The 12,207-nt window shown below is 40.0% G+C and overlaps 1 protein-coding gene across 5 annotated transcripts in view; it reads left to right on the top strand.

Moving 5' to 3' along the window:
* The first annotated feature begins 514 nt into the window (after window positions 1–514).
* Window positions 515–12,207, top strand: part of LOC133475745 (spermatid perinuclear RNA-binding protein-like) — a 29,754-nt gene continuing 18,061 nt past the window's right edge. For 2 of the 5 annotated variants that reach the window (XM_061769095.1, XM_061769091.1), the window contains exons 1-2: window positions 10,296–10,528; window positions 11,053–11,218. In XM_061769095.1, coding sequence (XP_061625079.1) covers window positions 10,296–10,528; window positions 11,053–11,218 — 399 coding nt within the window. Of the gene's footprint in view, window positions 2,420–9,983; window positions 10,080–10,295; window positions 10,529–11,052; window positions 11,219–12,207 lie in introns of those variants that run through there. The other 3 variants (XM_061769094.1, XM_061769092.1, XM_061769093.1) reach the window with 3 other exon arrangements.

Below are 12,207 nucleotides of genomic sequence, written 5' to 3'. Positions count from 1 at the left end.
TGAACATTCACACGCGACCCACTCGTCACTTCTTTTTGTATGCAAAAATGAGCAGCCGATGAGAAATTACTTATTATTATAAGTTATTTTTGCAGCTCTGACTGTTATTGTTTTCCACAGGAAAATGGTTCACTTGGCCACAAAAGTGTAAAATGTATATGCATATATAACAAAAATGCAAGCGTTAACCACAAAAAGGCGTATTTTGTCACAGAAAGGCAGTTTATTTTAAAAATCTTTTTGGCCGGGAAGGTACATTTGGGCATTAAAGCATCATATGTATTCACAAAAAGGTCGCTGAAAATGCTTTGAAAAGGCTATATTAGGCAAAAACAGTGCATTGTATTTTACACTTAAAATAAGCGTTTTATGCTGAAACAAGCCAGTTTCCTACAAGAGCACAAATGTTGCCATTAAAACACGTTTTGCTCACGAAAGGCTTTCTTACATCACAAAAATATTATAATTTAAAATATGTATATTTTGCCATTACCGCCCTTAGTGGTAATGGAAAATGCCAACCGAGAGACTTCCAAAAAAAGTGCTATTTGCCACAAATGTGTTTTATTTGGCCACAGAAATTTTTTTATTGTGCGCACAAAAAGGCCACAGTTTACCACAAAAAGTAGTATTTTTTTCATGTATTGTCACAAAAAATTATATATTTGGCTAGGAACGTGCCATGGAAATGTTACATTTTTCCATAATACAAAACATTTGATGACAAAAAGGCTATATTAGGCTATGAAAATGTTATGTTTTGCATTGTTGGGGAAAAGCCTATATTAGACCCCAAAATATTTTGCCATTAAAATGATAGCATGGTACTCACACAAAATAGATTTCCACCAGAATGCAACATGCTGCCATATTTCTGCACAAAAAAATGCAATATTCACCACAAAAAGTAGCATTTTGCTACAAAAACGTGGCACACAGTTACCAAAAAAACAAACAAAAAAAAAACTATTTGGCCAGTCTCCCCGCAGAAATGTAACATTTGACCACAAAAGGTTATATTTTCCCACAAAAATGTGATACTGTTTTGCTTTTAGGAACAAGTTTAATTCCTTTTGTGATGACATTCGTAAGTCAAAACACTCATCGCAAAATCATCTTTCCCCATTGAAATGAATGAAAATGCCATGAGTCCATTCTGGTCCACCCCAAAAATAAATAAAATTGCAAAAAGTTTTTAAAAAAAAAAATAGCAATCCATAATATTGTTCTTAAATACCATTCAGTACTGACATAATTCTGTAGAATTCCACAGTTCTGGCTTCAATGGCCAGTGTGCTGCTTCTTGGCCACCTGGGGGCAGTATAATGCAGACATAGAGACAGATGAAGAGCACTTTTGTAACTGCTAAACTGCAATAATATTAGTCATTTTTCACAATGGATAGAGAATATCAATCAACCAATCAGTGAAACTTTATTTGTAAGTGCTTTTCATCGAGAAAATGCAACCCAAAGTGTTTTACATTAATTAACAACACAAAAATCAATCAATACCGCTCACCGCTTGTCCACAAGGACACAGACATGCATTTTGTCTGTCTACATGTGTTGCTCCACGATTTCTATTCAAACATCTGTTGTTGTAAGACTGCGACACTGATGCTTTTCGTTAGCCCGTCTATAGCGTTTTGCATTGTTTGTTAGCATCAAGCTAGGCTAACCTTTCATCAGTCAAAGCTATGAATTTTGAAATACAATGTGTGCAATTTTCTTTATTTTAATGTTAAGTTGGATAGTAAACTTCAACTGGGAGTGGCAATAAACAGCTCGAAGCCTATTTCTTTAAAGCATTGTTCACTATCTGCCAAACTGCTGCTTGTTGTGAGTTCAGTTGAATTCACTGCCATCATACAGCGCTAGTATCTCAAAATTCTGTTTGCAAGTCAAAACAAATATAGCTGATAGCTACAAAAAAAAAACTCTTAAGTACTGTAGCCTATATTGTCGTAAATATAATGTACTTGGTAGGTCGTAGTTTCCCCACATAAATGCAACATATGACCACAAAATGTTATGTATCGTCACAAAAATGGGAGCAACAGTCAAGCGAGACAGACTTATCTTTCATAGACGATCTTCGTTCCTCAGGCACGCAGCAAGCAGTTGGACGCATGCTAAAAAGAATCTCCCGTTTTATATATAGACGATCTTGGATCCTCAGCAATTGTGCGCATGCGCAGACGCGTCCTCCGCTCCCCCACCTCCACCAGCTCAGCTGAGCTCAGCGTGCCGCGGTGAGAAGACAGCAGCAGCAGCAGCCCGGCAGGTAGGAGAAGCACCCGCCGGGGCCAAGTCCTCTTCCTTCGTCCGGCGAACACAAACCGCTACCAGAACCAGAGCGAGGTTAGCAAAGAGTGTCTGTTTCTCTCCGTGTTGGGTGCCCGTCGTGATGGTTGAAGGTAAAAAAATATAAATAAAATTAAAAAAAGTTTCCTTTTCGTGTGTGTGTCTCGCTTCGATTAATCCCCCCACTCAACTCATTCTCCTTTTAAATACATATGCCATTCAATTTATTGACGATATGGTAAGAATAAATTGGAGGGTATTGACGAACAGACTCAGAGAAGTTCGGAGCTCACCTGACCGCGCCAAAGGTGAGTTCACGTTGTTTTGCCGCCGATTTTCAACTTGATATGAGTCTAAGCTGTAAATGACATAAAATATTGTTCAATCGTCCCATTTTATCCTCTAAATGAAGCCTTTTTTGTCAGCAAACATGCACCTGAACGGTGGGGTCACCTGACGATCGAGACTAACGACATTTCAATAAATGCAAATATGGTTCAAAAATATGTCTCAAAATGGATGTATTTGCTCATATAGTAACTGTGCAGTCTACTTATTCATTGGCATACATTTGAAATATGTTGTGTCTGTTGATCATGTCACTTTGTGACACGTGCTTCTGGGGGGCGGGGGTCATTTTTGAGTCACGTGATATGTTTTTGGTCACATGATGAGTTTGGCATATTTTCCATGAAAAAAGAAGAACCTGGTACTTGGCTCTGGTATTTTTTACTGGTACTGTGATTGTATTATAGGTGTCACAATTAATCGATTATAATCAACAACCATTTTGATCATCAATTCATCGTTTAGAGCCATTGTTTTGATTTAAAATTGTCCAAATCCTCTGATTTCTGGGTCCTGGGTCGGAGCTGGTATTGACATTGGTTCTGGTTCTGGTGTTGGCGTTTGTACTAATATTGGTACTGGTACTGTTGATGGTGTTGTACTGTTATTTGTACTGTCACTGTTATTGGTGCAGTTACTGTTGTTTGTACTGGTATCTGTGTTGGGGCTAGTGTTGCTGTGCTTGGTGGTGGTTCTTGTCTCTTTTTTTTTTTACCAGTACTGGTTAGAGCTGTTCAATGTAACGACATATATCGTAGATAGGATAGAAAACGCCTATTGTACAATATAATCGGCTATTGTTTATACTGTTAGATTTTCTGTGCCTAGGGAATGCTGTAATTTCTTTTCGTACGTGTAATAATACTTTTGCTGGATAAATGGTAGACATACTTGAATGTTACGTGATTTTATTTATTTTAATTCTTTCCACTTTTCTACATTCCTTGAAAAGTGGTTGTACTACCAGATACTGTATTTTGAATGGTATTCATTTGCCACTGGATGTTTTATTTTATTTTTATTACTCTTGTATTCATTTAATTGTGTGGTCTATGTAAAAAATGCGTCTTATATATACATTGAGAAAAGATCACAGAAAATTACCATTAATTTATGTAATTTTAAGGAAAGATATATCAGGATATATATTGTTAGCAGAAGATAACTCTGTTGTTTGGAACTGTTGTTTGTACTGGTTCTGTGCAGACTAGGTTGCCACATGCGTGTCCACCACATGCAATGTTAAAAATAAAATGCAATAAAGGCACGTTTTACATCACTTATTGTTGTTTTTTTAGTGAACATCAACAATTCAAAACATCAACAACAAGCCAACAAGCTTGGCTTAACCTAGCTGTACCCCATCATGTTTTAGTTTTGTTTTTTTGACTTCCCAAATGAAGAAGCCATGAATAATCTCATAAAATGTTTGTTTGGTGTCAAATAATTGGCACTTAATGCACAGATGTGACAGTAAAAGTGAAAAAACACTTTTTTTGTAGCTTTTGTTGTCAAAGCCCAACAGCTGCATAGCGGCGTATGAATGTGATTACCTCCTTAATGATGAATCTCTCCATAAACATGCCCTGCTGTTTTGTTGTTCATTAGCGCTTAACGAGGGAGCGCTCCTGAAGGCATTGTCCATGGTCAAAGCAGGTCGCTTTTTTTGATGTGCTTCTTGAGTTAGCATGTAGCGTTTAACGCCCTCTCAGGACCACCATCATCGTTTTGATTTGGCATCGTGATAATTATGAATGGGTTATACACTACACAGCTGGTATTGTTTAGTAGGCTGCAGCTATGCTAACACAGATGCTAAAAGCTATCAGATTTTAATGGGAATTGTCTATTAAGGATGCATTCTGTGCCTATCAACTAGCTGTTTTGGACGAGCGATGATTATGCCATGTGTATGTAGGAGAATAGACGCATGTGTTTGTCAATATGTAGCTATGCTAACAGCTATCAGGTTGTAATCGTAGTTGTCGATTTAGGGCTACGTTCTGTGGCGATCAGTCGGTCCTTTCCAGTTGAGCGATGATTACGATGATTTTGCCACAGGTATCTATGAAAACAGATGTCTGCGTATAGAAATGTGTCGCTATGCTAAGAGCTGTCAGGTTTTAATCTAACGTGACAGGATCAATAAAGTAGCTATGCTGTGAAACTCTCAGGTAGTCGGTCATTTTGATTCAAAGTTGTTGTTTTTCTGGAATTTTGGAATCCTATCTGAAAACTCAACAGTCACTTAATTTGAACTGGGTGTACTAGACAGATGGCATGTCGTGAACTTTCGCAGTTGGGGATTGGATGATTCACCGTGAAATGCCCCAACCCCCACTGGAGTGTTACAAAATATTAGCATCCGGCACCAGTGGGTATTATTGACACAAAATCCGGCACACGTTCATCATGACAGGACGCACGAAAAACAACATTGAATGTGCACTGTGAAACGCACAGGTAGTCGGCCATTTTGGTTTGAAGGATTTTTGGTTTTAATGTTGGCTTATGGCCTATTTCCCATCTTTTACAATTGAGCATGGTAATAAAAATGCATGTTAGACTGTAGAGTGTGTTGGAAAAATAAATTTTCCAGTGGGAACCCGTGCTGCCTCCTCCGCACACATGCTTGCGTCACTGCTACTCTCCACCAAATTCACACGAAAAAGAAAAAAAAACTTCAAACGCTCCTGGAAAAATGTTGACACTGGCAACGATTGCGACTTTGTTTTGTTCGCTGGCAACATTGAAAAATTCCCACATGCATACACCTCTGATGCTCTAAGAGAGGAATTCACATGGAGGTAGCACAGTGTGAAAGACTAATTATAAGACTGCTTCTTTTTAATAAGGCAACCTCCAAACGCGCACCCTTTATTCCACCCAATTTCCACAAATAATGGCCTCTAATCGACTCCATTCATCAATTTGTCATTCTTAAGAAATAAACGCCTCCCTTTTCCAAATGAACATTTTTAGTAAGTGTAATTATGTCTTACATAAAATTAAATTTAAATTTAATATATTAAATTAAAACATTTACAGCTGAGTCAATTTGTTGCTTGTGAAACCAGCGGCGCCGAGGCTGGGGAAAAAAATGCATTTCAATTTAGCCCCGTTGTCCATCGGTCAATTATCTGCTTCCGATTTGGGTGAATTCCCAAGTAGGAGTTTGCCAAGCCCTGGAATTCGATCAAAATGGCTTCTTCAACCGAAAAGGGCCAACTTTCTGTTCAATATGAGGCATTAACCATGTAATTTAGTGTCAATTGATGAAACTGTCGGGGACTAATATTTTCTACCTTTCCACTGAGGCAGTTTAGTGGGTTTTTTTGTTTGTTTTTTAAAATTCAGCCACTTAAGCTATTTTACCTTAGTGAAATGAAATTTGGTAGTGTAGCGGAGGTGCTCTGGCGACATATGTTGCCACAGTAACCCCACCAACAACTTGATAAACTATATTCTTCCAAGCCGACCCGCTGTGCAAGACTGCCACCAAAGGACGCATGGTGTATGTCAGTTGGACCCTAAACTAATTAACAGCTCCCCATCGAATCGCATTCCAGACATCAAAGACCCTTTTGATGTGCAGAACTGATGGCGACCAAAAGGTTGGGAGATTCCCTCTCCAAAAAGACCAAGCTGGGACAGATCGACAACGATAGATTTATTAGTTGGATATGCCATAGCTTGAACTATTACACCCGGTCCTTGAGTTAAGTTTTATCACTGCCTTTTTCAGGAACTCAAATACAGCAATGAACTATCTGTTTTAATATTAAAACATGCACGCAAGGCGCCGCCAAACGCCCACTAGGAACAATTGCTGGGACACAGGCGACACCCGCTGGTGTTTGAGAGTTACTGCAGACCTGTGGACTCTTCATTCTAAGTTTCTTTAACTGAAGATAAATGTCTGTTTTGATATTTTACGAACTCTGCAGAAATATTCCAAATGTGTGCTTTGATGTCTGTGTCATTGTTTCAGCTTTACAGTTCCAGCTGTGAGACTTTGAGAACTGTTCGTCTTGATTTGAAGCCAAACAGTACGAAATGTTGTATTGGACAATAGACTAAAGACTAAAGTTTAAACAATCATTCTACATCCTTAATCTATGAGTCAGTGTACAAAGTTGGGAGTATTTTATATTAATATATAATTTCTACACCATTTGTATGGCTAAATTTTAGACCGAAATTCAGGTCGATGGGCGTGGTCTTTTCCAGTTTCTCCGTCCCTTAGACACCCCCCGGAGTATTTAACTTGTGGCTTCAGCCTCTTCTCGCTCTTGTGTCTTGCCTCTTGACTCTTCCTTTCTAACCACACAGCCGCTGCGGGGTGGGGCTGGCCTCGGCCAACCCCCTTCCCATTTCTTTGTTCGAACACGCGGTTTGACCAACACAAACCTGTGATGGAGACTTGGCTTCCCGAACTACGTGGGTCACCGCTAAGCAATCAGAGCAGTTGCTGCTAAAAGTACCAGATACGCTTCCACCCAAGCGTGATCTCTCTGAAATTACTAGCGGGTCCCGAGAAAAGGCAGGAAGAGGAACGGTCGTACTCTCCCACCGAAAGCGTGACGAATAACTTCCCTTTTTCTTCTCCCGCCTTTTTGTTTTATTTTTGTGCATCTTCTTCTTCAACCAAACCTGCTTTGTTTTCCTTCTGAGATGCAAGGTGAAAGACCGTCCCCAAAGACCAGCTTCTCTACGGTCATGAGTAGCACAACAATCGTTGCCAGAATGTACAAAATTAGTGCCTAATTTTGGGGTAAAACAGCAGCTTCACACAAGTTCCAACTTTGTACTAGCTCAACACGGTATAAATTATTCACGCTCATTTTTATTCCAGCCACACACGATGTCCTTCTTTCATTACCTATGCCAGTTTCTTTCTATTAACCTTATTAGTAGTTTTCTTTTTGTCGTTAGACTCCTCTGTGTGTTTCCCTTTAGATCCCTCATAGAGTTCATTAAATAGTCTATAAAATTCCACTCGTTGTGTTTTGTGTGTGTTTTAAGTCTCAAGAAGAGTCACAAGAAACCTCTGTAATCGAGGACTCATATTTCATAAATGTAGCAACCTTCAGATTATGAGACTGATGACGTTTTTCGTCACTTTTCATCAGTTTTACACATAAAAAAGAGACGTGGTGCCCTTTACGAGACAAAGATAGTTTGATTGTGACGTTAAACCGTAAATCGATCTAACCCGGAAGTGAACGCAGGCGTTCACCTTCGGCGGATTTATTTCTTAAATAAATTACGTTTGATCCAACACCAATATACGCTACAAGAGAGATGTCTATCATAAGTACACCCGCAAAAAAAGTCTCAGGAAGCCATTGCCTAAAAGACACCTGCTCGCCTGCCATTTTAGAGTAAATTTGGACATTTCAGGAGTTGTTTCAAGACCAACTTGTCTATCCTTAATAGTTTCATATCAGCGGCAACAGGACCATGAAATGGTGGCGAGGAACAAGGGCAGAGACACAAAGTGAAGTTTCATCGCCAGACTATTATGTCCAATAATGGGCGGACAACAACAGTGTGTTAACAAGAACTCTATTCATCATAGAAGTAAGACAACGGGCACCAACACCATGACACTTTACGGCACTGTGTCGCTAATGTCGTAACACTTGTTGAAATACGACATACGGCCGGCGTGTGTAAATGATAGATATTGAATATAATGTTGTTTTTTTTTATTTCTATGGTGTAAACTACAGCTACAACAATGACAACTATCTCTTCACATGAAGACAGTGTTGTTAAAAAGCTTGGGGACCACTGCCTTAATAAAAGAAAAAATATATAATGTGCCTTGTTGGAATGTCAGTGCTAAGTAAATATTTTAATAACCATTAATACAATTGTACTAATAATTTCTTAAAGGGGCTTAAATAATACAGCACTGTATAAAGAAGCCACATACGAAATAATCACTAAGACCTAGTGACAAATTACGTATTTCATGAATACATGGGGCCAGTACTGGTTCTAGCAGGGCAACCGCAACTTGGCCATCACTCAAAAATGCTTAATGTCAGACTCTGATGCCTATCATGAGAGCACCCACAAAAAAGTCCCCAGACGCTATACCAGCATATTCTAAGATGGACTCCTTCCTAATATATTTGTCCGATTGGTACCAGATTTGAATCACGTATACTAGACACAGATGACTAATGCTAAATTGCAAGGCTGAGCATACTGGGAGACAACAGTGCTATTTTTAAAAGTAAACAAAACCTTGTCATCCTCGCCATTAACAAACAGCAGTCCTTCTTGTTGATGACTCAGCAAAATGATGGTGTGAAGCAGGTGTGATCGATGTACCATCCAAGAAAAACTTGTTGCTGTACTAAATATGTGTGATGCAAAGCCAATGAGATGAGCTCATTTTACGACTAAAAACGTGTAAAATGTCGCCGAACAGCAGCGCAGTGACACATTTTATGACTTTTAAGCACACTTTACTGGCGTTAAAGCAGCCGTGTTTGGTTTATTACTATTAAATGTCACAAACAAATTATGATTTTAACATTAAGAAGGGAATAGTAGAGCATTTCAGAATTGCAGGAGCTCGGTTAAGGACTAAAAAAAAATAATAATAATTTCGCATGTTGAAAGTTTCACATGGCCTGCTCTTGATATTTCTTCGTTCCTTAGTTCTTTGAAAATTCAGCTCCTAAAAACAGTTTCTCTTAACAGTGTGGAAGTTGGTAGGAATACAGTACCTAACATGAGTAGACCCATTTTAAGGGTAACTTCTAGCAATCCTTGCTCCCACAGAATTGTTTTGAAAATGAGCCCCTAAAGCCACTTTTACTTGGCAACATAAACTGTGGTAGACATGTCTATCATGAGTAGAACCAAAAGTCACAGGAATCCATGCGCGAAAAGACAAAGGATGTCGGTAATTTTGGCTGCTGTATCCCGACAGAACACGTGCTACTGCTTCCAGAAGGGAAAAGAAGCATGTGTTAATGTTTCCAACTAACCCTGACCCATCCTAAACCATAACAAACTGCCTTGTTTTCATTTTGTACAAATGTGATACGTTTGGGATGGTCATCTTGTTACATCTGCGTCGCCTGCCCTTCCTGCGACACAGAAGCCAATCATGTTGCAGCTGGACATGTCTTGCCTGAATACTATGTGGGAATCCTAATAACGCATTAAGAACCCGTGCTGTAAAACAAACAGTCTACAATTTTGATTTGAAGCAGCCATTTTATGCTCATTTTGAAGTGATCTGATCAATGCCAATGACTCGTGTGTTACTCATTATAGTGTCATTCTCTTCTACTTCTGCTGCAGTTACACAACTAACCAAACAGACTGCATGACGAGAGCGTGTGGCGAGACCCTAGTCCTCACCTAGACCCCCTGACCAACACATGCTGGCTGAACATGGTGAGCCTCTCACACAGATGGGGTCTAGACCCCCCACCCAATCTGTTGAACATTCTGCCTATTTTTGTATGTGAGTGAAAGCATTTTGCAAACTCAATAAAGATGATGTCGGCGGTAAAAAAAACTAAACTTAAAACACGACCTTTGTGTGTGACAAAGTGACTAACACAAAGCAGTGAGTCAGTCAACAGCTAGGAAGCTAACATAGCATACTACATGTTTACTCAGCGATCATTTGCCAGTGACGACCGCTATGTCATGGCCAAGCACGCCAGCATCTACCCGGACCCTGAAAACCTGGAGGCAATCCAGACTCTGGTGTCCACGGTGGAAACTGCCCTCAAGAAGGTCTCCGATTGGCTGAACGGGCTCAACAGCTCCCCCGGTAGCATTGCCATCGACGAGGCCTGTGTGGACCAAGTGGTCCACTACGCCGTTGACGGCACAAAGTGAGTCCCCGTAACCTGTTTCACACAGCAAATAAACTGGTGTGCAAAGTCGGATGTTGCTGTGTGTGTGAAAAATATGCTGATGGTAGGTTGCTGGTGGGTTGATGCTTAGTGGACAGACGTTGGGTTGACGATGTTTTGAGGGTCGGCTGATGGTGGTGTCAGTGGGTCCTAAGGCTAGACGCTGGGTTGCTGGTGGTTGACTGTGGGTTGATGCTGGGCTGATGGACGCTGGGTTAATGGTGGGTTGACGGTGGATTGATAGTGACTTCACAGTGTGTTGATTGTAGGTCCATGGTGGGCTGACAGTAGTTTGATGGTGGGTTGACATGGGTTGACTGTGTTTTGACTGAGCCTTGATGATTGGTTGGGAGTGCGTTGATGGTGAGTTGATGTGGGTTGACTTTGTTTTGACGGAGGGTTTATGGTTGGTTAGCAGTGGACTGAGGGTAGGTCAATGGCAGGTTGACAGCCATATGATGGTGGGTTGACGTGATTTGACGGTGCTATCCATACATCCTCAGGCTGGACACGGCATCGACACTGTGCAGCGTGACACGAGTGGGTCTGCTATCCAAGGGTTTACTGATCAAGGGCGACACAGACCTGGAGCTAGTGCTCATGTGTCAATGGAAGCCCACCCAGCTTCTGCTCTACACCATCTGTGCCGTCCTTCCCAAAAGAATACAGGTACCATTACAACAGACCATTCTCACCTCATAGACCATCGATAATTGATTAGCAACACCCAACACAGATTCAAGTATGGAGCATGGTTGGTAAATTTGGATTAGGGCTGCACAATATTGGAAAAAAATGACATTGCAAATTTGTTTAACGCTGCAATATAGATGGAGATGTGAAAAAAGTACAGGATAACATACTCGTGATGTGAAGACCTGCACACATTTCAGTTTTTCGCTCTGTATTATTTGGAATAGTTTAATAGCTTCAGTAGAGCACAGAAGGGTACTGAGTAATTTGTATGACATCTACCTGTATACTGTAAATGCACTGTAGTATAAAGCAGGTTATAGGTTTCAGTTTACCAGTCATACTGTATAATCATTAGCACATTCCTAACACTATTCATTTATTTTAATCAGTTATTTTTACACGTGTTTTTACAATGCATTAGTATATATATTTGAGTTGTGTACACCTAAGTTTGTCACTTCATAAATGCCATAGCCCCCCCACTTACCCCAAATGTAATCTGTTGTGACATTCATTCGGTCGTTAAATTCTGAAGATCAAAACAATAAATACAGCCATGTAATTGTTTCTAGTGTCCTCATTAATAGTTATTATACAAGAACATAAGTATAGAGCACTGTGGGCAGTGTGTGTGGTTTGAAGGGTTATAATTAGACTTTACACCAATTTTTATCGGGCTGATCGGTATCGGCCGATATTTAGCATTTTATGGTGATCGGCTTTAATGTCATAAGTCGCATTGATCGGCCCCGCAAAAGACATTTCCTCCGCGTGCACAGTATATTTGAATCCAAAAGCTAGTTTATTTTTAGCCTTTTCGCGTGTCTTTTGACATAATATTGGAAATATCTGACAGTCTGAGATAGACAACACGTAATGCCTGGATCAAGCTCAAAGACAAATTTGCTCTTTCACGATTGCACTGTCAGACCACTGCAATAAAATCTTGTATTCCGATACCA

The sequence above is a fragment of the Phyllopteryx taeniolatus genome, chromosome 3 (genome assembly GCF_024500385.1).
Source record: "Phyllopteryx taeniolatus isolate TA_2022b chromosome 3, UOR_Ptae_1.2, whole genome shotgun sequence".
In the NCBI taxonomy this organism is placed as follows: Eukaryota; Metazoa; Chordata; class Actinopteri; order Syngnathiformes; family Syngnathidae; genus Phyllopteryx; species Phyllopteryx taeniolatus.
The sequence above is the reverse complement of the archived record's forward strand: the minus strand, read 5'-3'. Positions and strand labels throughout refer to the sequence as shown.